General features: G+C 43.8%; 1 protein-coding gene across 1 annotated transcript in view; it reads right to left on the bottom strand.

The window, feature by feature from the left end:
- Positions 1-26,928, bottom strand: part of hcrtr2 (hypocretin (orexin) receptor 2) — a 51,147-nt gene that overhangs the window by 10,681 nt on the left and 13,538 nt on the right. The window contains exons 2-5 of the mRNA XM_034184376.1: positions 24,886-25,064; positions 4,474-4,717; positions 1,894-2,009; positions 1,562-1,782 (exon numbers count right to left, since the gene is read on the bottom strand). Coding sequence (XP_034040267.1) covers positions 1,562-1,782; positions 1,894-2,009; positions 4,474-4,717; positions 24,886-25,064 — 760 coding nt within the window. The remainder of the gene's footprint in view (positions 1-1,561; positions 1,783-1,893; positions 2,010-4,473; positions 4,718-24,885; positions 25,065-26,928) is intronic.

Genomic DNA, 26,928 nt, shown 5'->3' with positions numbered 1-26,928 from the left:
CCCCTGTTGTGGGTCCGTGTCACGACACTTTCACAACAGGATTTCTCGGCCAGCGTCATGGATCCCGAGGGGCGTCAACCATCGCTTGAACAGCCACTGGAAGAGTGAGGTGCACGGGCGCCAGCAGGAGGCGTGTTGGGTGAGCTGCAGCACATCTTAACCGCCTTTACCGCTCGGTTGGACTTAGTTACCGAGCAGAGCAGTGTTCTCAATCGTAGGATGGAGGCTCTCACCGCCCAGGTGGAAGCGCGTGCTCAGGGCGCTGCTGCAGCACCTCCTCCTGCTGACCGTGTGCCAGAAACAGACATTCCGCTAGTCGTTCAATGAACCCCCCCACCTTCCCCTAAAGCATACGTAAGTCCTCCGGAGCCGTATGGAGGCTGTGTGGAGACGTGCGCGGACTTCTTGATGCAGTGCTTGCTCGTCTTTTCACAGCGTCCCGTCATGTACGCAGCAGACGGGTGGCTTATGTGATCAATTTGCTTTGAGGAGAGGCAAATTCCCCCTATCCCACAATGGTGAAGAATCCTTTAAAAAAATTCCTGGATCTAGATCGTGATCCGGATCACCACTAAAATTTAATCACTTGTTCCTCTTGTCATTTCCAACCACTCCACAAAATTTAATCAAAATCCATTCAAAACATTTTGAGTTATCCTGCTGACAAACAGACAGACAAACAAACAAACGCGACCGAAAACATAACCTCCTTGGCGGAGGTAATAATACTCCAGCAGGACACAACAGACTTAGAACAACATTCTCCTGCAAAGATATCATCACTGCCAAACACCTCTGTCCAGCATCCTCATGACTTCTAACCTGTTCTCATGAATTTCTTGAGAGTTTCTCAGCAAGTTAGACACTTTCCTCAGAAACAGATATATGTAAGAACATCATGTTCATGACATGGTATTCAGTCTGACTGGTCATCGACCAGACAATCTGATGACCAGCTGATGTGCAAATATTAATCTAATCTAATCTGTGTATTTACTTTACATTTTACTGATAATGAAGCACTGAAGAGAGCGCTGAGTGGTGATAGATGCATGAACTAATGTTTCAAAGGGTGTGTGGAGAGGTGGATGCTTACTGTTGACCCTTTGATGAATAAAATCAAATTTTCTGAAAATTCTGGAGTGTTTGAAACCTTTACACACACACACAACTAAAAATTATATTTATTGAACATTTATAAATGGTTTGTCTGCAATTTCACAGGAGGTGCAACGTGTCATGAACACTAATTCACAATGCACCACTAGGAATTGCATAATCATTAATGCAACTATTAAATCAACAGTATGTGCTATTTAGCTCATATGAAAGATGCAATCCGCCATGTGCACCACTGGCACATCAGGGTGCATATCTTTTTGCAGGTGATATGAAGTTCTCACACTTTTATATGCGCACAAACCTCTAGTAAATCAGGCCCTAATGTTTTCAACCAAAATGCATTGTGCATCAATCATAATGAAGCATAATGATGTGATGGTGAATAAAAAGATTGTATGGCATCAGTTTTGCACAGTGACATGTTCCATGTGGTGAATACCTTTTCATAACATTGAGCACGCTGATTGGCAGGTAGCACAGAGCAAAAACAAACAGCACCACCATCAGCATGCGAGCCGTCTTGCGTCGAGCTCTGACCTGTTTGAGCTCAGCGCAAACAGTGCTGGTTCTGACCCTGACAGACTCTCCAGGCCCTGAAGACTGAGATGAGCACTGGAATGACCTCCACTTTCGTTGCAGAACTGATGTGCTTCCAGGGATCTGTTCATAAAATATTAATGACAGAAACTGTGAGGTTGACAGGAGATCAAATCTCTGAGTTAGATACTCATTGGAGAATGATGTTTGTGCTTTCACACAATATACACACACCTGCTGACACCACAGTTTATGACATATCTGGATGTACGCCAGAACCATGAGGCATAGAGGAGCAAGGTATGTTACAATGAAGAAACAGATGTGATAGACCTTGGGATAGATCTCAGCTGTGGAAAGAATTAAAAGGAAAATGTAATCATTATGGGCCTCTTCAGACAACATGATTGAGGCAAAATGGTGCACGAAGGAGGATTTGAATGGCACGTGTGGGAAATTGGAGCCGCACTCGCCGAAATTAGTCGCCACATCCATTTGGGCACGGCAAATGCACTCTATATTTGCATGCCGCTTGCGCTGGACACCCATTCGAACGGCGGGCAAGATGAGGTCACACTGCCATCTGATCATGTCCGCAGCATTTGCGCGGGATGTCGTACGCAGGTCAGACATATCGTGTTGTGGCTGAGGGGCTGCATGAAATCATCCGCCATGTCAAACAGTGGCCTTCACACCAGCAGCTGAATGTTGGACAAATGGCCATTCAACCCACTGTCATGATTCTCAGGGGAGCTGGACACAGCAGGAGGCAGGAGGCACAGTGCAGACTCACAAGCAGGTGGTAGGATGTAAAAGGCTTTATCGTAAATTCTGGCAGAGGGTCTGTTACACAAAAAGGCAGTCAGCGATGCGAAGGTACAGGCAGGTGTAATACAAAGGCGTCGTCAAAAATACAGGCTGAGGTCCAAGCACGGCAATCAAAGTTACAAGGGCTAAGACAAAAGGCAAGGTCAAGAAAAACAGGCACAGTCGGCCACAAGGAACTAGGGCTAGAAACTTGGAACATAGATACGTGAGATGGAACGGAGATAGTAACATCAACGAACAAGCACAGAACACACAACTCAAAGGGTTTAAATACACAGAAGATAATTAGCAGTGATGTGAAACAGGTGTGGTGAGCTGGCAACAGGAGAGTGTGGACAAACAAAGATGAGACACTGTGAGGCAAGAGAGTGCAGTGACAAGATTGCAGACAAAACCGGGTGTGGCCAACAGAGATGAGGAAGTGCAGGACAAGAGATTGCAGGGATCAGAGGGACACAGTGATACAAATGAAACTAGGTGTGATTATATGAGAACAGAGATGGGGAGTGGAGACAAGGGAGTGGAGACAATATGGACATAACTAATAACCATAAACTAACAATACTGAAGTAACAAGACTGGCAAAGAACTAATGGACAAAGGATACATGGACTCTTTACAAGAAAAGATTAATACTTGACCATAAAAAGAAAAGCAGACATCAAGAAATTCAAAGACCAAGACTAGAACAGAACTGACATGAATAATACAACTGAAGACTAATGTGGTAAACTTGACAAATCAAACTAAGCAATCATGAAACAAGCAAAAACAGTGGATCAAAACTAAACAAGAACGGAACTCAACATGTGGCTGGAGTGTGATGAACAGAAAACAACAAGCTGTGACAAAAGCAATAATGAACAAAAATCAAAGACAGTGGATCAAAGGCTAAACTAAACCAGAATGGAACTCAAGATGTGGTTGAAGTGAGATGAACTGAAAAGCAGCAGCTGTGACGAAACAAAATAAACAGATGATCAAAAAAGCAGACAAAAGAACTCAACAAAGACAAACTGACAGAAAATCATAATGATCACGGACAGAGCAGGGGCAAATCATGACACCCACACGCGGTTGGAGTTGGCCTGAGTCCAGGTGGCACCCACGAACATCCAACACTACTCGTGGGGCACTTCGAAAAGGCGGGGCCATTCACGCTGCCAGCATGAAAATACAGAGCAGGCAACCACTTTCATGCTGGCTGTACAACTGGCCGCACGTTTTCAAAGTGCGCCACGAGTGTGATACCGAGCAACATAAATGGGGTGTGAGTGTGCGTGTTCCCTACCACCACCACAAATGGCATACGAGTGTGCGTGTTCCCTACCACCACCACAAATGGCATGTGAGTGTGCAGTGTGTCCCCCCAACACAAATGGCATGCGAGTGTGCGGTGTGCCCCCCAATACAAATGGCGTGCGAGTGTGTGGTTGCATTAAATAAGCAGTGGGGGAGACGTTCCTTTAGCATTTTGCTAATTCGCTCCCATGTGGTGGCACTAATCACGATGTAACTCTTAAGTATATTCATTCATTTTCTTTTCCCACTTATTCCATGGGGAGTTGGAGCTCATCCCAGCAGTCACTGGGCGAGAGGCGGGATACACCCTGGACAGGACCCCAGTCTGTCACAGGCCCACATACAGACTGACAAACATTCACACCTACGGACAATTTAAAGTTTCCAATTCACCTAACCTGCATGTGTTTGGAAGTGGGAGGAAGCTGAAGCACCCAGAGGGAACCCATGCTATGATGACTGCTGAAAACATATTGTAAAATTGATATAAAGGTTTAAAAAAAATGATCACTCCACCAAATTGAGTTTGCCTACAGTGTTTTGATAATAAGAAACCAACCTCTCCTCTACAGTAGTAAGAACCAAAAATGTGCTTTCATTTCTTAAATTGCATGGATGATCTTAGGAAAGAAAAGCAAGCCACACAAAGTGTTCATGGGCTAGAGGGAATGTGCAGAAACGAACCTCCCCAGTGCTCGTCGCACACTGTGAACAGGCTGGTCTTGTTTGTGAGCTCCGGCAGCAGGCTGCTGCACTCCATAACAACAGCCTGCGGAATCATGATGACGCATGATACAACCCAGATGACAACAATGCTCTTGCGAGCCCTTTTGGCTGTGCTCTTGAACATGAGTGGGTGGCAGATCGCATACCAACGGTCCTGGGCAATGCAACTCAGAGTGAGAACAGACACAGAAACGGAGATAGTCTAGAAAAAAATCAAAAAGACAAAGATATCAATTAGAGGAACATTATCTTGTACAGAAAGGAAAGAATGCTGATCTGTCAGTACTTTGAAGTCACAAGGATGGCATCAGTTAACCCTATTATTCATAGTCAGCATAATCAAACATGACAGCTTAAGCAGGGTTTAATAATGCATATACCACAGATCAAACCCCTCCTGTGTTAATATAAACAAATGATTTGTGCTAATTAGAGTTGACCTTTTTGGGGATTTGCTTTCAACTGAGATGTGGCTCAAATACAACAATGGAGCTGAAATCGTTTAGTCCTCTTCATAGGAGCCCTAAAACGACGACCTGAGAGCAAAAGCTCAAACTCTTTTTTTCAGTGGGTGATTAAGACAATCCAGAATAGCATTAGCCTTCCTCAGGACCTGTCTGTTATAGATAGACATTACCCGGGCCTGCTGACTTCCTTTTTTTTCAGCAGTTTTAACAAGACTACCGAGACAACTCTTATTGGAACAGGAAAAGTTTCCAAACCATGCAACAATACAAAAAGTTAAAACAGATTCAATAAAACGTCTATAAAAGAGAGCCATCATCTCAGAAGAAACATGGAAGGTTCTCATCTTCCTCAAAAAGAACAATCTTTGCTGAACCTTTTTAGAGGTAACATCAACATGAGGTTCAAAGCAAAGCTTATTATCAAGGACCACACCCAGATATTTGTAGCTCTCCACCATCTCAACATCAGCACCTTTGATAACAATTGGTGATGGGAAAGAGGTAGACTTCCTAAAATCGATAATCATATCTTCGGTTTTTGACACATTCAATTCCAGAGAAGACTCATCACACCAGGAAACAAAGTCATCAACAGCAGGCCCATGGTCCTGCTTATCTCCCTGAAGAAGACTAACAATAACCATATCATCAGCAAACGTTAAGATGTGCCTGTTACTGAAGCTGTTACGGCACTCATTAGTGTACAAAATAAATAGAAGGGGCAACAAGCAGCAACCCTGAGGACAGCCATTGGAAGAGGAGATCACACTAGAAAAAACACCGTTAACTCTCACACGCTGTGACCTGTAAGTTAAAAAGGCAGTTATCCAACTAATCAGGTGAGAATCAAGTTTAAAATGATGGAGAAGCCTATCAGCAAGCAGAAAGGGTTGGATGGTACTGAATGCTGAGTCTATGAATAAGAGTCTGGCATGTGTCTTCTGCCCCTCAGGATGTCTGAACAAAAAGTGCAATAATGTTACAACTGCATCCTCTACACCTCAGCCAGCCCTGTATGCAAACTGCAATGGGTCAAGCTGTTGTTCAACATGCAATAAAATTTCAGACTTGATGATCTTAAAAGTCTTCATCACTAAAGAAGTCAAATCTACAGGCCTGAAATCATGAGTTTTTGACAGGATGTATGGTTTGGACACAAATGCAAGGCTCACTCAGGTAGCTCTGGTTGGAAGACTTTAGTGAAGAAAATAGCAATGGTCGGTACACGGGAAGACAGTCCAAAAAACACAGCAACAGTACCAAAAACATCAGGCTTAGATGAGGTCAGAATAAACAGGCTGGAGGTCAACAACACAATGAGGCTGGCAGAACAAGGAATACAGAATCAAAGGCTGGAGAGAAGGCACAGGGCGCATCAATCTGGCGAGGAAACAGAGCAAAATGAGCAGTATATATACATCCAGGTGATTAGCAGCAGATAGACAGCAGGTGCGTGGGGAGGAGCCCAGAACGGGGGCATGGTCCAGAAAGCAGAGACACACCCACCACCAAGAGAGACACAGAAAAATATCACACAAAGGAAAAGACAAACAGAAGAGCAACCAAACAGATAAAGACAAAACAAAGCTAAACAGAGCAACCTCACACCCTGACAGTACCTCCTCCCCCGCCACGGCCGACCCCGGGCGGCCCAGGCGCGGCAGGGTGGGCAGCATGAAAAGCGCGAACAAGACCAGGATCCAAAATAAAGTGGGAGGGGACCCACGACCGCTCCTCAGGGCCATACCCCTCCCAATCAACCAAATACTGCAAACCGCGACGGCGAGAGGCCAGGAGCCGGCGCACAGAAAAAAACAGGGCCACCATTCACGCACCAGGCGGGCGGTGGGGGAACGGCCGGAGGGCACAAAACGCTCGACTGAATGGGTTTGACACAACTGATGTGAAACGTGGGATGGACACGCATAGACTGGGGAAGACGAAGATGAACCAAGACAGGATTGATAACTTTGGAGATCGGGAATGGACCAACAAACCTGGGAGCCAATTTCCGGGGCACACCCCTAAGGGAAAGGTGATGAGTTGATAGCCATACCTTCTGGCCCACGGCGTAAGATGGAGCCGTGGACCTTTTACGATACGGAGGGCGGAAACCCGGTCACAAAATCCATCGCGATGTGGGACCATGGACGAACCGGAATAGGTAACGGCTGTATGGCGCCAGCGGGCGGTTGATTGGATGATTTGTGCATCGCACAAAATTGACAGGCAGCCACATATTCTGAGACATCTTTGACTAGGCCAGGCCACCAAAACCTCCGCTGCACAATGAACAAGGTCTTCCTAATACCCGGGTGACAAATCATATGGGTTTTGTGACACCAGCGAATGGTTTCGCCCCTGAGGGCCAGAGGAACGAAAAGCTTTCCCTGTGGACATGCAGTGGGAACGGGCGCATCCCCCACAGCTGTCCCAAGTAAGGGCGGCCACAAAACAGGAGGGGGGTAAAACCGACTCCGGCTCTAAGGATGCGTCAACAGGCTCCCCCTGACGAGATAAAGCATCCAGTTTACCGTTGTTTGAGCCCAGGCGGTAGGACAAAGTGAAATTAAAATCGACTGAAAAATATTACCCAACGGGCCTGACAGGAGTTACGGTGTTTTGCGGTGCGGAGGTATTCAAGATTTTTATGGTCTGTGTAGACTATGAACGGGTATTGTGCCCCCTCTAGCCAGTGCCGCCACTCCTCCAAAGCCACTTTTACCGCTAACAGTTCACGGTCGCCGATGCCTTTCTTTGACAAAAAGGCACATGGATGCAGCCGGTTGTCAGAGGGATTTCGCTGCGACAAGACTGCCCCCACGCCCACATTGGAGGCTTCGACTTCAACCACAAACTGCTGAGCGGGGTCAGGGAGGAGCAGCACGGGGGCCGCGGTAAAGCGATTCTTTAGGACTCTAAATGCCTCGTCACACTCCGGTGTCCAGACGAACGAGCGGAGGGTCGAGGTCGCGGCATGCAGGGGAGCTGCAATGGAACTAAAACCCCGGATGAACTTGCGGTAGTAGTTGGAAAACCTAAAAATCACTGAACCTCCTTGCGGGATGTGGGAACTGCCCACTCCTGAACCGCCGTCACTTTAGCAGGATCCATTTTTAATTTCACCTGCGGAGATCACGAAACCAAGAAAAGAAATCGTGGATCTGTGAAATTCGCATTTTTCTGCCTTTACAAAAAGTTTGTTTTGTAATAAGGTCTGTAATACCAGACGGACATGTTGTGTGTGTGTGTGGCCAGATCATGGGAAAATATTAGAAGGTCGTCTAAATAAACAAAGACAAATGTATTAAGAAAATCCCGTAGCACGTCATTGACCAGATTCTGGAATACGGCAGGTGCATTTGTGAGTCCAAATGGCATTACAAGATATTCATAATGTCCCGAAGGGGTGTTAAAGGCTGTCTTCCATTCGTCACCTTGTTTAATCCTGACTAGGTGGTACGCGTTTCGCAGATGAAGTTTGGTAAAGATCGTGGCCCCCTCTAATAACTCAAATGCGGAGGAGATTAGCGGGAACGGGTAACGGTTCTTAATTGTTATGTCATTTAAGCCCCGGTAATCAATGCAGGGGCGGAGTGACAAACAGAAGACAAACAGAAGAGCAACCAAACAGATAAAGACAAAACAAAGCAAAACAGAGCAACCTCACACCCTGACAGTTTTTAATACTTTGCCACAGATATTGTCAGGTCCAGGGCTCTTAGCCTTAGTTTTCTTAAAAAGATTTGCCACATCATCCAGATCAATAGAAAATGCTCAGTTCTGCCTCAATTTTATCTTTATACCTTAGTGTCGCCTTTTTTTTATTTCAGACCTCACATCATTTTTTAATTTCCTTTCTGTAAGGACATCACCCACATTAAAAGCAGTTTTCCTTTTGTGAATAAAATATCTTAATATCTTATCTTATCTTACCCCTAATATCTTTAGAGAGCCATGGTTTGTTATTAGGAAAAATTTTACCTCCATAGAAGGGATCACAGAGTCTCTGCAAAATGAGATGTAGCTACACACAACATCAGTAAGTTCATCAATATCCGAGCAGTCCTCCCGGAATAGAGACCCGTCTGTGCAATCAAAACACCCTTGTAGCGCAAATGAACTGCCGTGGCTTCAAACTTTGAGCTGCTTTTTGCAAGTCTTTTCCCTCCTCAGCACAGATTTATATGTGGGAAGGAGGTGAACAGTGTTATGATCTGAAGAGCCCAGTGCAGGCCCTGCCTCAGATTTATATACCCCTTTAACCCTTGTATTATGTTGCGGGTCAATTTGACGCATTTCAGTTTTTGTGTTGGCCAAAGTGCAGGTTATCCTCACTTTTTCCCATGAAATTTTATGACTTTTCCTCATCTAGGGTCAAAATCTGAACACTTTGATGTGTTGTGGAGTGTCTGCACAGAGTTTGTATACAAAGATGATGTTACAGGTCATTTTGTCCCAGACACAAAGTGGCTGTTCAAATCCAAAATAAACATGTCTCTTTGATTTACTTTATTTTGATTGCCAGCACCAGGTGTGGTGGAAGAGTAACGTTCTCTCCCCTGTTCTTTGTTTCCATGCCCTTTCTTTGAGAAATACACCAAAAATGAGCTCCAGACGATTTACATCTGAAGATGTTTTGTCACAGCTTATGAACTGGGATAGTGATGCAGAGGAAGAGATTTCAAAGACGGAGGATCCTTCAGAGCCAGAGAACAATGCTATTGATGATCCAGATTGTCAATTTTCCCATGATGTGGAGGGTTCAGAGGATGAGTCTGCCGTTGCCCCTTCATCAGATGAAAACCAAGAAATGCAACAATCGTCATCCACACAGGGGACATGGACATCTAAAATAACGGTAAAATAAAATGGTCAACATCACCACACCAAAGTCGAGGCAGATTGTCATCTTCTAATGTCATCAAAATGACTCCTGGTTTGACAAGATTTGCTGTAACAAGAATTGATGATATTGAATCAGCATTTCAGCTCTCATATCCCCACCCATAGAGAAGATAATCCTCAACATGACAAACCTGGAGGGGAGGCATGTTTTTCAAGAGAAATGGAAGCCACTGGATCCAATTGACTTGCACTTACATTGGAATTCTGGTGTTAGCTGGAGTATACAGGTCAAAGGGTGAAGCAACTGCAAGTTTATGGAATGAAGAGAATGGAAGGCCAATCTTCTGAGCAACAATGTCTTTGGAGACATTTCACATGATCTCTCGTGTGATCTGATTTGACAACTGTGACACCAGAGCTGGTCGACGAGAGAGAGACAAGCTTGCAGTGATCAGAGATGTCTGGGATAAATGGGTCGAAATCCTGCCTTTATTGCATAATCCTGGCTCCAGTGTCACTGTCGATGAGCGCCTCATTCCATTCAGAGGACGCTGCCCTTTCCGACAGTACATGCCAAACAAGCCTGCGAAATATGGCATCAAAATATGGGCAGCCTGTGATGCAAAATCCAGTTATGCATGGAACCTGCAAATATATACTGGAAAGCCACCTGGAGGAGCACCTGAGAAGAATCAGGGAATGCGTGTGGTATTGGAGATGACTGAAGGGCTGCAAGGTCATAACATAACATGTGACAAGTTCTTTACCTCCTACCATCTTGGAGATGAACTTCAGGAGAGAAAGCTGACTATGTTGGGAACAGTCAGAAAAAATAAGCCAGAACCCCCTCGTGAGATTCTGAAGATGCAAGGAAGACCTCTGCATTCCTCAAAATTTGCTTTCACAGAGAAAACAACACTTGTTTACTGCCCAAAGAGAAACAAGAATGTTCTTGTGATGAGCACAATGCACAAAGATGCATCTCTGAGTACGAGAGAGGACATGAAGCTGTAGATGATCCTGGATTACAACGCCACCAAAGGAGGAGTTGACAATCTTGACAAAGGCACAGCACCATATAGCTGCCAGTGCAAGACTGCCCGTCGGCCCTTGGTGGTTTTCTACAACAGTGTGGACGTGTCTGCATACAATGCCTATGTACTGTGGATTGAGATCAACCAGCAGTGGAATGCCAGCAAACTGTACAGACGTCGACTTTTCCTGGAAGAACTAGGCAAAGCACTCGTCACTCCCAAGACTCAGAACTGGGCCAGGCCAGCTCGATCCCCAACAGCTGCATCTTTCATTGCAAAGGTCCAGGGAAGGGCATCTGACCAACCCACAATGGATCCTTTGGATACAGGTGCAAAGAAACGCAAAAAATGCCAAATCTGTCCCTATCAAGGTGACAATAAAACAAGTACCTGCTGTGCGAGGTGCAAGAAGTACAGTAGTGTTCAGAATAATAGTAGTGCTATGTGACTAAAAAGATCAATCCAGGTTTTGAGTATATTTCTTATTGTTACATGGGAAACAAGGTACCAGTAGATTCTCACAAATCCAACAAGACCAAGCATTCATGATATGCACACTCTTAAGGCTATGAAATTGGGCTATTAGTAAAAAAAGTAGAAAAGGGGGTGTTCACAATAATAGTAGCATCTGCTGTTAATGCTACAAACTCAAAACTATTATGTTCAAACTGCTTTTTTTTAGCAATCCTGTGAATCACTAAACTAGTATTTAGTGTTGTGTGTTGGGGGGTTTGGCTGGATGTTTTTGTGTTGTTTTCTTTTCTTTGCTCTCCAGGTGGTATGCAAACTGGTTTTTGTCTGTGGAGACGGTGCTGGCAGAAGAGTCCTTCACCCTCATCAGCATTATTAGCTGCACCTGTGGAGGATGTTCACGTGCAGGCCTACTGACTCGCAGCACCTGTGGATGATGCTCACGTGTAAACTTAAAGACTTTCAGCTGAAGCAGATAATGAGATGGCGTTCTGCATTTAAGCCATGAGTGGTTCAAGCAGAATGGCCGGGAACTCAACCCTGTGACGTTCGTTTGTGAGACGCTGAGGACCGCGCCAGGGTTTGACACATCGTGCCTGTGAAGGAGGACAGATGAGGGACACATGCTGTCAGCACACATCAGAGGTGATTATTGTCTGAATGATCGTTAATAGTGATTTGGCATTTTGTTACGCAGTATATTTGAACATTGATGAGAATTGTGCAGTTTGCTTCTCACTGCCGTGGCGTACGGACTGATGATCCTCCACCTGTTGTGAGAAGCTGCTCATTTACATAAAGCTTAAATTCAGACCTGAATGTGTTGCTGATAGTGTGTGCCTTTGAAAGATATTTGCTGTAGCTCTGTTGACTTACCTCACCTTTTCCATCCTTCACAGAGTCAGTTTGTCGTGTCCACCTGGGGGGTGTTTGGCGGTGAATCTGAGTCCAGAAGCGCCGAGGCTTTGATCCTTTTGGGCGCTGGAGAGCGCGCCGTCCTTCACTCCGCCAGACAAACTAAATATTTATGTTGTACACTAATTATTGCACTGGAGGGGAAATAAAATCGTTTTGTTTGTGGAACCGCTTTCTGGTTATTTAGCGCTGGGTTCGGTCAGACGTTGGTCCGCTCCTCAACCTGCGTCTGCACATAACAGTAGTTCCCGGCCATTCCAAAATGGACCCAGCGGCAGAAGCGGTTCCGTTTGCCGAAAGAGTTCAAGAACACTTGGAGAAAATATGGGAGCAATTACAGCATCTCGCAAACCAAATTAAACAAACAGATGCCCGCGTTACGGAGCTTGCAAGCCGTTCCGCTTCCTGCTGCTCCAGCTGCGGCACCATCGATACCGGTGCAGATAACTCCGTCACCCAGAGATTCGGCTTCCGAACCAATCATTTGTCATCCGGAGCCTTATGCGGGAAACGTTGAAGCCTGTGCTCCGTTTTTGATGCAATGTTCTCTGGTTTTTGCTCAGCGACCGGCTTCCTTCTCTTCTGATGGTAGTCGTGTCTTATATGTGACAAATTTGCTCCGAGGTAACGCTTTAGCTTGGGCCACTGCATTGTGGAGTAATAACTCTCCATTGTTAGGATCCTTTAAGGATTTCTTTCGGGAGTTCCGCTTGGTTTTTAACCATCTGGTGAAAACAAATACCGTTGCCCAACGGTTGCTGAATCTCAGGCAGGGGAGGCGGAGTGCGGCGGATTATTCCATGGATTTCCGAATTTTTTCTGCTCAGTCCGGTTGGAATGCCGCAGCTTTAAGAGGAGTGTTTGTAGATGGTTTGAAAGATCCATTAAAAGACGAGCTAGCAGTCTGTGACGAACCAAAAGATTTAGATGAACTAATATCTTTGGTTATTCGTCTAGATGATCGGATAAAGGAGCGTGGACGCGAGAGAGGACGGACATCAGAGCGGGTTTTTTCGTCTCGGGGCTTTCCCCGACACAGATCTGGGCTGCCTCTTCTTCGCCCCACTGAGACTCCTTCGACGGGACTTCTGGCTCCTCTTGCGGATGAGCCCATGCAGCTCGGATGAGCTGAAGCCGCCATATTGCCCCGGTCACATAAGCGTCAAGAAAGATAGTGATGACGTATCTCCAGGTGTTCTGGGACAGGCATAAAAATGGACACACACACACACAAAAAAACTCTTTGGTTGTTTAGTTATTTGGGCTATTTTTTTTTTTTTTTTTGTAAGGGATTATAAATTGTTTGGGGATTTAGAGGCGGTTCCGGAGGAGTGAACGACTGGCAGTTCGGAGCTCAGCTGGACTCAGGTAATCGTTTGTTTTCATTATTTGGACTTAGGTATTTTCTGTTTGAGGATTGGGTCGTTTTGTTTTGTTGTTTTTTATTTCCCTGCTTCCCTAACCCCAACCTCACATTGCTCTGAGACCGTTTTGTCTTTTGGGTTGTGGGGTGGTGCAGGTTGGTCACGCTGAGAGTTTCTCAGAAGACCTCTGCACCTAGGGGGGGGGTTGTCAGGGGCGTTTTTTTGGGTTTGGTTAGGGCCCGGTTCCTCTCCCGCCCCGGTGGGCCTTTGACCGTTCGTCATTGGTGTTACCGGGGTGTGGTGCAGCGGGAACATACCTCAGTCGGAGTAGTGGGCCAATCTGTTGCCGTTCGCCATTTCGGTAGTTCCACCCCTCCCGATAGGCTGGTGGTATGGTCGGGTTGGGGCACCGGACGTCTTTCCAGTTTTCCGCTGCACTTCGGGGATGGGACCGGGTTAGTTTTCCTGTTTCCTTCCCCAGCTTAGTAGTTTTGTGCCGTTTGCCAAAATTGGGCTAACGATAGGCTCTGGGAGTGATCTGGGGTCTTTCGGGGTGCTGGGGGGGGGTAACAGGGTTTGACAGTTGTTTTATTTTGCCCCAGGGGTGTTTTAATGAAGTCCGCCGGGGGTTGGATTTTTGTGTTGTTATGTTTCCTTCCAGGTTCCACCTCCAGGGTCGATGGGACGGTCCTCTGGGGGCGAATTGATTGTGGGGCCGATTAACCAAGTGTGGCCAGGTCTGGGGTTCCTGGGTTGTGGGGAGGGTACCTCCTGGGGTTGATGGTATGGTCCTCTGGGGGGCACTGTTCCTCCGTGTAAACCTGGGGACCTCTGTAAGATTCCGGTTTTGGTTGTTCTCTCCTGGAACTGGCGGTAAAGGTCTTCTGGGGGGGTGGGTGGGCTCTGCATATCGTTCTGGGGTGGGTTGTTTGTTATTTTTCTTTGTGAATTTATGTTTGTATTGTGTTGTTAGGGCTGTGTTGGGTTATTGCATTTGGGAGTTTTTCTTTTCTTCCCGGGGTTGGATGGGACGGTCCCCTGGGGAGGGTTTGGGTGGGTTTTGTGTTTTTCTTCTATGTTGGGTTGTATATGGGACTTGTTTGGGGTTTTGTTGATGCCGGCCGGCCTTCCAGCCGCGGTGCCCTGTCCTGCCTTCTGCTTTCTGTCATGAACCTCGGAGGGAGGTGTTGTTCTCGGGCCTGGTCTGTTCGGTCGCCGGGAGGCTTCCCGTTGATGGGGGGGTACTGTTGTGTGTTGGGGGGTTTGGCTGGATGTTTTTGTGTTGTTTTCTTTTCTTTGCTCTCCAGGTGGTATGCAAACTGGTTTTTGTCTGTGGAGAGGGTGCTGGCAGAAGAGTCCTTCACCCTCATCAGCATTATTAGCTGCACCTGTGGAGGATGTTCACGTGCAGGCCTACTGACTCGCAGCACCTGTGGATGATGCTCACGTGTAAATTTAAAGACTTTCAGCTGAAGCAGATAATGAGATGGCGTTCTGCATTTAAGCCATGAGTGGTTCAAGCAGAATGGCCGGGAACTCAACCTTGTGACGTTCGTTTGTGAGACGCTGAGGACCGCGCCCGGGTTAGACACATCGTGCCTGTGAAGGAGGACGGGTGAGGGACACATGCTGTCAGCACACATCAGAGGTGATTATTGTCTGAATGATCGTTAATAGTAATTTGGTATTTTGTTACGCAGTATATTTGAACATTGATGAGAATTGTGCAGCTTGCTTCTCACTGCCGTGGTATCCGGACTGATGATCCTCCACCTGTTGTGAGAAGCTGCTCATTTACATAAAGCTTAAATTCAGACCTGAATGTGTTGCTGATAGTGTGTGCCTCTGAAGGATATTTGCTGTAGCTCTGTTGACTTACCTCACCTTTTCCATCCTTGACAGAGTCAGTTTGTCGTGTCCACCTGGGGGGTGTTTGGCGGTGAATCTGAGTCCAGAAGCGTCGAGGCTTCGATCCTTTTGGGCGCTGGAGAGCGCGCCGTCCTTCACTCCACCAGACAAACTAAATATTTATGTTGTACACTAATTATTGCACTGGAGGGGAAATAAAATCGTTTTGTTTGTGGAACCGCTTTCTGGTTATTTAGCGCTGGGTTCGGTCAGACGTTGGTCCACTCCTCAGCCTGCATCTGCACATAACATTTAGTTGTATAACCACAGTTTTTCATGATTTCTTCACATCTGCGAGGCATTAATTTTGTTGGTTTGGAACCAAGATTTTACTTGTTTACGACATCTCAGCTTCCCAAAGCTCTCCCGAGTTGCTAAAGATAAATCTTTTGTAAGGCTTTTGACCAGCCAAGAGTGTGTAGGATCATTCCCGGCTAGGTAATGCCGTCTTAATCCTATGAGAGCCTCCCGTGTATATGTGATTGTTTGCGAGTGCTCGTAACTCCAGGTAAAGTTCACAATGAACAATACGAATAAAAAATAAATCATCTCCATTATGGCAAATACTCTATTAAAACAAATCATGAATGTATGGGTTTCAGACCAAACACTTAAAACAGGTTAAAAAGAACATACAATAGACAGAAAACACAGAGAACACCAGCTGCATGTGGCCACAAGAGCAGTGCCAGTTGAACACATGGGCACATTTAATGTGGTAAGCCACAGGGCACGTCGGAGGGATCACATTTGGGAACACCTTGGGAATTGTGGGATGAATTGCTGGGTATGTTTAAGTGTTATCTTTCTCTATAGTGCTGTCTTTTTATTCAGTATATCACAAAAATATATCAGTAATTTTGCAGTTAGACCAATGGGAATAGCTACAAAATACTTGTCATTAATGTGATTTGTTCAGACAAAAATATATTCATGTATTAAAATGTGAATATGGCTAGAGCTCCAAAGTGATGATGTCATAGTCCCTTGACAACTGTGAAAACGTCACACAGAAAGGATCTGGGCTTTGGTGTAACCAAACCAAAACTCTACGAGGTCTGTCCAAAAAGTAACGGACCTTTTTATTTTTTTCAAAAACTATATGGATTTGAATCACGTGTGACTGCATCAGCCAAGCTTGAACCTTCGTGCGCATGCGTGAGTTTTTCACGCCTGTCGGTTGCGTCATTCGCCTGTGGGCAGGCTTTGAGTGAGCAATGGTCCACCCCCCTCGTCGGATTTCTTTTGTCTGGGAACTGGCTGAGCGACTGCCGCTTTGCTCCATGAAATTTTTTTCAGAAACTGTTAGAGACAGCCAGTTGGAAACCATTTGAAAGATTCAGATGGATATCGGTGAAGATTCTGTCGGCGTCACGCAGATTAAGGACTGTTAAAACCTTTTTAAAGATGGCCCACAATGGCGGAGGGTGCGTGGCACACCGAGCGGCCATCGACAGGCTGGATCGACCAGATCATTTCTAAACTGAACGCTGTGTTGATCCGGGACATCATGTGACTACCACAGAAATGGCAAGAGAGCTGGACATAGCACTTTTGCGGCACATTCCACTGTTACAGGAGATTTTGTAATGAAAGACGTGCGGAGGATTTTGCGCGTCGGCACGGAACTGCTCATGGCACGCAAAAAAAAAAAAAAAAACACCTCCGTGTTGGAAACCATTCAGAAGATTCAGACAGCTTTCAGTCGAGTGAGTATCTGAGAAATTGTGTAACAGCTGGACATGCCACAACATGTCCTGTGAGACTTACAACATGGAGGTGTTTTTTTGTTGTGCGCCATGAGCTGCTCCGTGCTGACGCGCGAAATCCTCCGCACGTCTTTCTTACAAAATCTCCTGTAACAGTGGAATGTGCACTAAAAAAGTGCATTAACCACTTGGCCACCACTCCTACCAAAATAAATAAATATCATACATTGAACTCATAAATATTCATTATTTGTATAATGTTAGATGACTAGAGAGCTAATTCAGCAGCTAATTGAATCTAAAAACTAACCCAATTTAAAGTTAACTGAATTTACATATATTAAATCTACTGATGATGTCATCACCCAAGAAAATATGATGGAGAGTTCCTGCATCTGAACACAAAGACATGAGTCGTCATCGCCAGTGCACCATGACACTGAAAGGCTGAAGTTTGAGATTTGTATAGGTTATTAAATTTTTGAGTAAACAGTCACAATCGATTCAGTAAAAGAGAAGGCGATCCACAGACACAGAAAAGTCATCCGTGCAATAGGTTGAGTGCAGGGGTCAGTTACTCTGACAAGGCAGGGTCATCACGGTGTTTGCACTCGTCCTTCTGCCGTGGATGAAGAGCAGCCAACAGATTATTTTCCTTGGAGCGGTGTGATTGCCACACAGTATTGCTTTGCTTTGAAGGAGACTTTGATGGCAGCCGAGCTGCAGATGAAGTGAATTTTCAAATACGGATCTTTGGAGTTGGACCAACATTAGATGTGGAATGCTGATACATGAAAGCTTGAGGTGCTGGAAATGCTCTCATCGCATTGTAGGGTGTAGCAGACCTCCATAATTTTCAATAAGTCTGACGCGCTCACAGTAATACCATACGTGAGAAACAGCTGTGGGTTCATTTAAACTGGAATATGAAGCCTCAACACCACTAGCAGTAAGAAAGCTTTGCCTATGGGCTGCTATCGGTACAGTGAAACACATTTAATGACTTTTGCTGGTTTAACAGGATAGCAATTTAATTTTTCTTGACGTAGAATAGCAACATCTTTCACACTGACTTAACAGTTGTTATATCTAATTTTCAGCATAGATGCATGAACACAAACACAAAAGCTACGGGCTTGAAACTGTACATGAACACAAGGAAAAGCACACTGATCACACCATATTCTGAGTGACTCAATTGTCGAAGCAAAGTGGAGAGGATACAATGCATCTGGAAAGTATTCACAGAGCTTCGCTTTTTCCACATTTTGTTAAGTTACAGCCTTATTCCAAAAGCGAGTAAATGCATTTTTACCCTCAAAATTCTACTCATAACACCCCATAATGACAACATGAAAAACGTTTTTTTTTTTTTTTTTTGCAAATTTGTTAAAAATAAATAATAATTAAAAAAACAAACAAAACTAAGAAATCACGTTTACATAAGTATTCACATTCCTAGATAAGCACTCGCTTATCTAGGTCATACTTTTATACTTGTAGAGACATAGAATTATCATAATTTGAAGATGTTTCATATAACACCCTGAGTATTCTTAATTACAAGATGTGGATTTAAAAATAAACATTTATTTTACAATATGATGCCTGTTAACCCCCAAAATGTGAATTATCTGCCAACCGTTAATTGCAAAACATGAATACTGAAAAAAATATCTCCCAAAACATCCCAACTTCATTGGAATTGGATTTATACATACAGAAAGAATACCAATATCATTTACTATCAATCAACCTGCTTCATCTAGGACCATAAAACATCCATGAAATATAGAGTTTAAAGGTTGCACTATCCTGAATGGGCCTTATCAAGGTTTGGGTTAATTAATGCTGCCCTGTAGGAATGCTACCTGTCAGGGGTGGGGGGTGAGGGGAAGATTTCCAGGGTGAGGGGGAAGATATCCAGGGAGATAGATATATTGTTACACCGGTTCCTATACCACACTCCTGGGTTTCATTCCCACTCACTAACTCTCAAGCCTGGCTCTGTGTGCACTGCAGCTCCCGGCTTTCTACAGCTACAAGTGAGCCCTGTCTCGGCTCTGCAGGCACCAGCTCCAGCTTCAGCAATATTTACTCCTTTGTTAATCCATTATTGTACAACCCCAATTCCAATGAAGTTGGGACATTGTGTAAAATGTAAATAAAAACAGAATACAATGATTTGCAAATCCTCTTCAACCTATATTCAATTGAATACACCACAAAGACAAGATATTTAATGTTCAAACTGATAGACTTTTTTGTTTTTTGTGCAAATATTTGCTTATTTTGAAATGGATGCCTGCAACACGTTTCAAAAAAGCTGGGACAGTGGTATGTTTACCACTGTGTTACATTATCTTTCCTTCTAACAACACTCAATAAGTGTTTGGGAACTGAGGACACAAATTTTTGAAGCTTTGTAGGTGGAATTCTTTCCCATTCTTGCTTGATGTACGACTTCAGTTGTTCAACAATCCGGGGTCTCTGTTGTCGTATTTTGCGCTTCACAATGCACGGCACATTTTAAATGGGTGCCAGGTCTAGACTGCAGGCAGGCCAGTCTAGTACCTGCATTCTTTTACTATGAAGCCACGCTGTTGTAACACATGCAGAATGTGGCTTGGCATTGTCTTGCTGAAATAAGCAGGGACGTCCCTGTAAAAGACGTTGCTTGGATGGCAGCATGTGTTGCTCCAAAACCTGGATGTACCTTTCACATTGATGGTGCCATCACAGATGTGTAAATTACCCATGCCATGAGCCGTAACACACCCCCATACCATCACAGATGCTGACTTTTGAACTTTGCACTGGTAACAATCTGGATGGTCTTTTTCCTCTTTTGTCCGGAGGATATGACGTACGACGAATTGTATTAACTGACAATGGTTTTCTGAAGTGGTCCTGAGCCCACGCGATAAGATCCTTTACACAATGATGTTGGTTTTTAATGCAGTGCTGCCTGAGATTTGAAGGTCACAGGCATTCAATGTTGGTTTTCGGCCTTGTCGCTTATGTGTAGAAAGTTCTCCAGATTCTCTGAATCTTCTGATTATATTATAGACTGTACATGATGGAATCCCTAAATTCCTTGCAACTGAACACTGAGAACATTAAGATATTTGTTCTTAAACTGTATGACTATTTTTTCATGCAGTTGTTCACAAAGTGGTGATCCTCGCCCCATCTTTGCTTGTGAATGGCTGAGCCTTTTGGGGATACTCCTTTTATACCCAATCATGACAGTCACCTGTTTCCAATAAGGTGATTAAATTTGAATAAGATATTCTCTATTATATTTGGTTGAGCAGACCTTTGCCAGCTTTGCCATTATGTTGCTGCAGAAGCAACTTCAAAGAACCACAACAGTGAAAAAGTGAAAGCGACACAGCGGTGCATGTCTTGACCAGTTAACCCAAACCCCAACCCTGCATCATATGATATAAAACACATAGCACAAGTGCAAAGTGAAGGCATGCAGTGCCACTTTGTAATTTACACAGTGGGTGTTCTGAGGGTGCAAAGTGTAAAAAGATGGCATTCGTGCAATGCCAAACTGACCTGCCTCGTATCCTGCCTTCTATACGCCTACATTCAACCATTCAAGCTCACACATGAAACCCCAAAGCTGTATTTATCACAGCACCCCAGAATAAAATCAAGAAAATAAAAACAATTCTGAAACAGAAATCGAGGTATGTGAGAGTGATCACAGCAGTTTCATGACAAAAACAATAAATTCAAAGGTTAACACGAGGTGGTGACAGCAAGTACATGATTTTAACAGGCTCCCCACAAGAACCAGTATGAAACTTTCCAAATCACAAAACAACTAGACAATTATTTATCATTACAGTTCTCAGAATCCTTTGTGCTGCTATGATGTAATCAAGCTGCTGTCATCATTAAGATAAAATCTTTCTTATTAAAATTTGAGCAGCAAAAACAAAATGGGCCCATTTTTAATATAAGATTGCCTCAGGTAAATTATTTCTTTCAGGCCAATATAGCAGGCAGGGGCTTGTTTAAATGATGGCAAGAATCCAGTCATGGCCACCACTAATATATTTACATTTCAGCAGCTGTGGCATGCTGCTGAAATATTAAAGATGTGGTTTTATATGTCACTTTATATATGTTTATTTATGTTTGTTTATATATAAGTGAATTCTCCCTCTGGGATAATTATGGCTAAGTGTTACATCTACCAAGACCATTTTAAATTTATGAAACAGTACATGTATATGTCCCGCGACCTGGTCCCCGATAAGAGATTGAAGATGAGTGAGTGTGTGAGTACATCTATATATGCCATGTGTTATTTAGTGGAATTAAATATACAAGTGGTGGCTCACTCACACATATGCATTAAAAATGGTGTGTGGATCATAGGGTTGGGTATCGAGAACCGGATCTTTTTGGGTATCGTTAAGAAATGATTTGATCCACCAAAATCAATAGCCTTTTTGCTTAACGATTCCCTTATTGGTCCTTCACAGCGGCCGTTTGTGTGCATTTGTTTTCTGTATAATAATTAATGGCTCAGCGTTTGTTGTTGTAAAAGAGTCAAATATATTACAAATTGTAATTTGTTATTTTCTTTTAGTTTATATATTTTTATTATTAATAATAATAATAATACTAACAACAATAATAGTAATAACGAATAATGTTACAATACAATTTTAGAGAAAGAGACAGGAAGAACCTCATTAAAAACACAACAGAATATATAAAACCAACTAACAATGAACATAAATAAATGAATATTGAAATAAATAACTGTTTCCTGTGAACACCTAGTGACTCTTACACCTCCATTTCATCCCTGTCTTATTTAAGTTTAATGACAATTTGTTTCGGTCAGACCATATTTTCAATTTGTTAATTTCTTCAGTGATTTCTTCCAGAACTACGAGGTCTGTCCGTAAAGTATAGGTCCTTTTTATTTTTTTCAAAAACTATATGGATTTCATTCATATGTTTTAACGTCAGACATGCTTGAACCCTCGTGCGCATGCGTGAGTTTTTCCACGCCTGTCGGTGACGTCATTCGCCTGTGAGCACTCCTTGTGGGAGGAGTCGTCCAGCCCCTCGTCGGAATTCCTTTGTCTGAGAAGTTGCTGAGAGACTGGCGCTTTGTTTGATCAAAATTTTTTCTAAACCTGTGAGACACATCGAAGTGGACATGGTTCGAAAAATTAAGCTGGTCTTCAGTGAAAATTTTAATAGCTGATGAGAGATTTTGAGGTGATTCTGTCGCTTTAAGGACTTTTCACGGTGCGAGACGTCGTGCAGCGCTCTCAGGCGGCGTCATCAGCCTGTTTCAAGCTTAAAACCTCCACATTTCAGGCTCTGTTGATCCAGGATGTCGTGAGAGAACAGAGAAGTTTCAGAAGAAGTCGGTTTCAGCATTTTATCCGGATATTCCACTGTTAAAGGAGATTTTTTTAATGAAAGACGTGCGGGCGGATTGCAGCGTCGGCTCGCAGCCGCCGCGACACTCCGCCACAGGAAAAACACCTCTGTTGGAAGCCTTGAGGACAAGTTGGAACATCTCCAGCTGATAAACAATTTCTCATATACTCACTCCACTGAAAGCCATCAAAAGCCAACTGGATTTTAACAAATGGTTATCAACACGGAGGTGTTTTTCCTGTGCCGCCGCGCCGCGTCGGCTGCGTCCCGACGCGCGGACCCGTCCGCACGTCTTTCATTAAAAAAATATCCTTTAACAGTGGAATATCCGGATAAAATGCTGAAACCGAATTCTTCTGAAACTTCTCTGTTCTCTCACGACGTCCTGGATTAATAGAGCCTGAAATGTGGAGGTTTTAAGCTTGAAACAGGCTGATGACGCCGCCTGAGAGCGCTGAGCGACGTCTCGCACCGTGAAAAGTCCTTAAAGCGACAGAATCACCTCAAAATCTCTCATCAGCTGTTAAAACTTTCACTGAAAACCAGCTTAATTTTTCGAACCATGTCCACTTCGATGTGTCTCACAGGTTTAGAAAAAATTTTGATCAAACAAAGCGCCAGTCTCTCAGCAACTTCTCAGACAAAGGAATTCCGACGAGAGGCTGGACGACTCCTCCCACAAGGAGTGCTCACAGGCGAATGACGTCACCGACAGGCGTGGAAAAACTCACGCATGCGCACGAGGGTTCAAGCATGTCTGACGTAAAAACATATGAATGAAATCCATATAGTTTTTGAAAAAAATAAAAAGGACCTATACTTTACGGACAGCCCTCGTATCTGCCAAGCTAGAAAACTGCTGCATCCTAGTAAGAGCAGAATACTACTGGAATGAATCTGAATAAGGAAAGTTGGGTTTTTTTCTCACCAAAATGGATGCGCTCACTGCAGTTTATTGTCTGGAATAGTGCCAGATTGCATTTCAGAGCTTCTAGAATTCAAACATTTTTGTCCGGGTGGTGTTGAATGTTTATTTTGGGTTACAGCTTTTTTTGGTTTTCACCACTTTCATCCCTGAATGTGAGTCACTTTTGTGGAGATTAACGTTACTAACTGGGACTCCTGTCTTGTTGCGAGAAAGAAACGAGAATCGTCCTCCGTTCTGTTCACACAGCTCCAAATGCTGCGCGGCTCTCTGCCGAGAAAACGTTCAAAACGTTTTTTCCTCCCAATATGAGACGTCCTGCACTGATGTGCAGCAGCCGGCTGAGATCAGCTCAGAGGTACGGAGAGACATTCATGCCAAAATGTCTGAAAGGAAATGCTTTTGACAAAAACTACAGATTTTGTTTATGTTTATTTATGTCCAGAGATCAACAATAAAGTGACCAATTTCATATTTATTTAAGACTCAATAAAATGTTGTTGACATAGAAAACCTGTAAAGCCTACTTTTAGTACACAGAAAATTCACAAGAGGTATCAATAAGGGCATCGATAAGGAATCGGATCGATAAGCAGAATCGATAATGGCATTGATATCGATAAAATCGTATCAATACCCATCCCTAGTGTATCATTTATGTCACATTTTGTGTGTGTATGGCAGTTAGAAATGATGTCTATCAGACATGATGTGTATGAATCAGCCGTCACTACTGCACAAATATAGAATGTTCACTGTGAGTGCATGAACTCACACACTGCCTTGTCCTTTTTTCATCTCTCTGTTTTGCTTTGAGCCGGCTGCTCTGAATATCACAGTTATGTGCAATCATACTTTGTGACATTTCTGACATCTGTGCAGCAAAAATTGAGTTTCATGTCAATCCATATGGTCTAATAGAATTTGTATAGTGAAAAGAAGATAGGATTTATTCACCCTAGTGTAGCTGTAATGTATAGATCTGATGTGACTGACATGCTGGCTTATTGCGGAAGACACAGCAGGAACATTTTGAATACGTAAATGTCAGAAGGCTTGCCTGAGGCATGAAGTCACTGTGCGATTGCGTTAAAGGTCTCACACGGTCCATGTCTTAATATAATCTTGCTAAGATTTTTCTTTTTTGCTCTCTTGAGCGCTGAAGATGAGAGAATGCCAACATTAAAGTGAGAAGATGGGAAGCATAGGTCTCAGCCTGTATCACACACCTTACAAAAGGAAAGTGGAACGATATTGCTATTACCCTGTGGGAAATACAGTTATCAGGATCCATCCGTCACTTACTTGAAGATAAGGCACGATTTTACAAAGCGTGCTGCCAAAGAACCACGTCTCTGTGATGTCCACCACGAGGCTCGCTGGCAGGCAGATGATGGTGACCAAAACATCAGCAAAGGAGAGGTTCACTATGAAGTAGTTGGTCACAGTGCGCATGTGCTGATTTTTCCAAACTGCAAAGCAAACTGAAAGCGGCACATAATCAAAAACTGCATACAAGGAAATATTCATGACTCTGGCATGTTATCAGTCATAACGTGGGTAAAAAATGAATTGCATTTGACTTTAAATTCAGGCGCCTGTTGGCTTTAATATTTTGAATGTCATTCAAAGATAAGTCACCGTAGAACTTGAACTGTTTCATTCCAAGGCTATATGTTTACATACGCCTTGGCTAAAAACTTTCAAACTCACTTTACTGCAACTCCACACAGTTCATGATACTAAACAACTCATGTTCAATCTCATATGATATGTACTTCACGTACACCAGTTTTTAAATAAAAAAAAGAAAAAGATAGGGACATGTATTTTAGGGCCCTGTCCCACTGGGGAGAGGAGTAATTGAGTATACAAATTGTGGGCGTTCGTTGTCGTCCGCAACAAAAATGGCCAAAAATGACAAATGTCCCAGTATGAATTACGGATATATTAATAATATATAGCGAATATATGATGAACAATCACGGTTATATAACGCATGTAGTGAGGAAACTGATCCGACACTTTGAGATTATCACAGCAGTATTACGGGGTGTATTATGAATGCATTGCGCACGTGTTGCGCGTGCACGGCATCTGCATTGTGGTCATAAAAGAAGCGCACTCGGGCCGTCTGCATCACTATTCACACCAACAATACAGCCTCTGGAGCAAGTGCTGGACTTGGACAAGTTGATCACAGAGTCAGGGTTCATTTTGTCATGCGAGGGTTAACTGTTCATGAGTTTGGGGAGCGGGAGAGGGGAAGCCACTCGGGGTGTGAGATGGTGTTTTTTTTTTTAGAGAGTGTCACAGAAAACAGACTTCAGCGTGAGTTGTAGCTGCAACTCTTCCTTTTGTTGGTGTTGAATAAAAGTCCTGGATTGCAGCAGCTACGTCTTTGTGGATTTACACAGCCGGACCGGCACTGACTGGCAGGTATGTCGCTTTCTGCCACATATAATACTTTGTGTTTACGTGACGTGTTTGTTATGCATTCACAGATTGTCCACAAATCAGCTGCAAAGCAGATGTAATAAAAACGCTTTATTTGTGGCCAATTTGTATGCATTCGCTACAACATATTTTAGTTTGTGATGTGGACATGATGGGCATGCAATATACCTGTTTTACACACTGTCCTGGTCCGCTGCCAAGCCGCAAATCCCCGTCAGTTGCGGATATCAGCGGTTAACGGCAGATATACAGCGCATAGAGTGAGTATGTATTGTGTATGAATTGAGTATATATGGAGTATATAAGGTGGATGCCATCCGCATTCAGATTTTTGAACAGCTCAAAAATCCTGGCTGCGGACATGCGTGTCTCTGCGGATGATCATGGACGTGTTTGGACGACGGACGACTCATACAGGCATGTTACACGAATACTGCGGATGTTTGGCGAATATGGGCCAATTCTGTGCGCAATCCATACGCAAATCCTCCTAAACGCCAGTGGGACAGGGCCCTTAACCCTCAAGCAACTAAGCTATTTTAATGACTAATATGGTAGGATAACTATCACATCAAATATAGAAGAATTGGCGACTGGCAAATATGACAAAACACTTTAACACAAATCTGAATGAGCTCCTCAGTCATCCTTTGTGACAATCATGAGCTATTTTTATCCTCACTCTGGGCAGCAAGAATCGGTCGAAATGCTTGCGCAGCTGTAAATCTTGCTATTCTCGGTCTGTTGGCCATGCTTCCCTGCAAAACATTTAAATATAATGATTAGAGTTGAAACAGTTAAATATAATGATTAGAGTTGTCAAATTACAATACCATCTGAAGCTCACACACTCGTCTTGAACCACTTAGTCCAATCAAGGGGCTGGAGCCT

The sequence above is a fragment of the Thalassophryne amazonica genome, chromosome 13, assembly GCF_902500255.1.
Source record: "Thalassophryne amazonica chromosome 13, fThaAma1.1, whole genome shotgun sequence".
In the NCBI taxonomy this organism is placed as follows: Eukaryota; Metazoa; Chordata; class Actinopteri; order Batrachoidiformes; family Batrachoididae; genus Thalassophryne; species Thalassophryne amazonica.
Note: the sequence above shows the minus strand (reverse complement) of the source record. Positions and strands in the feature narration are given on the sequence as shown.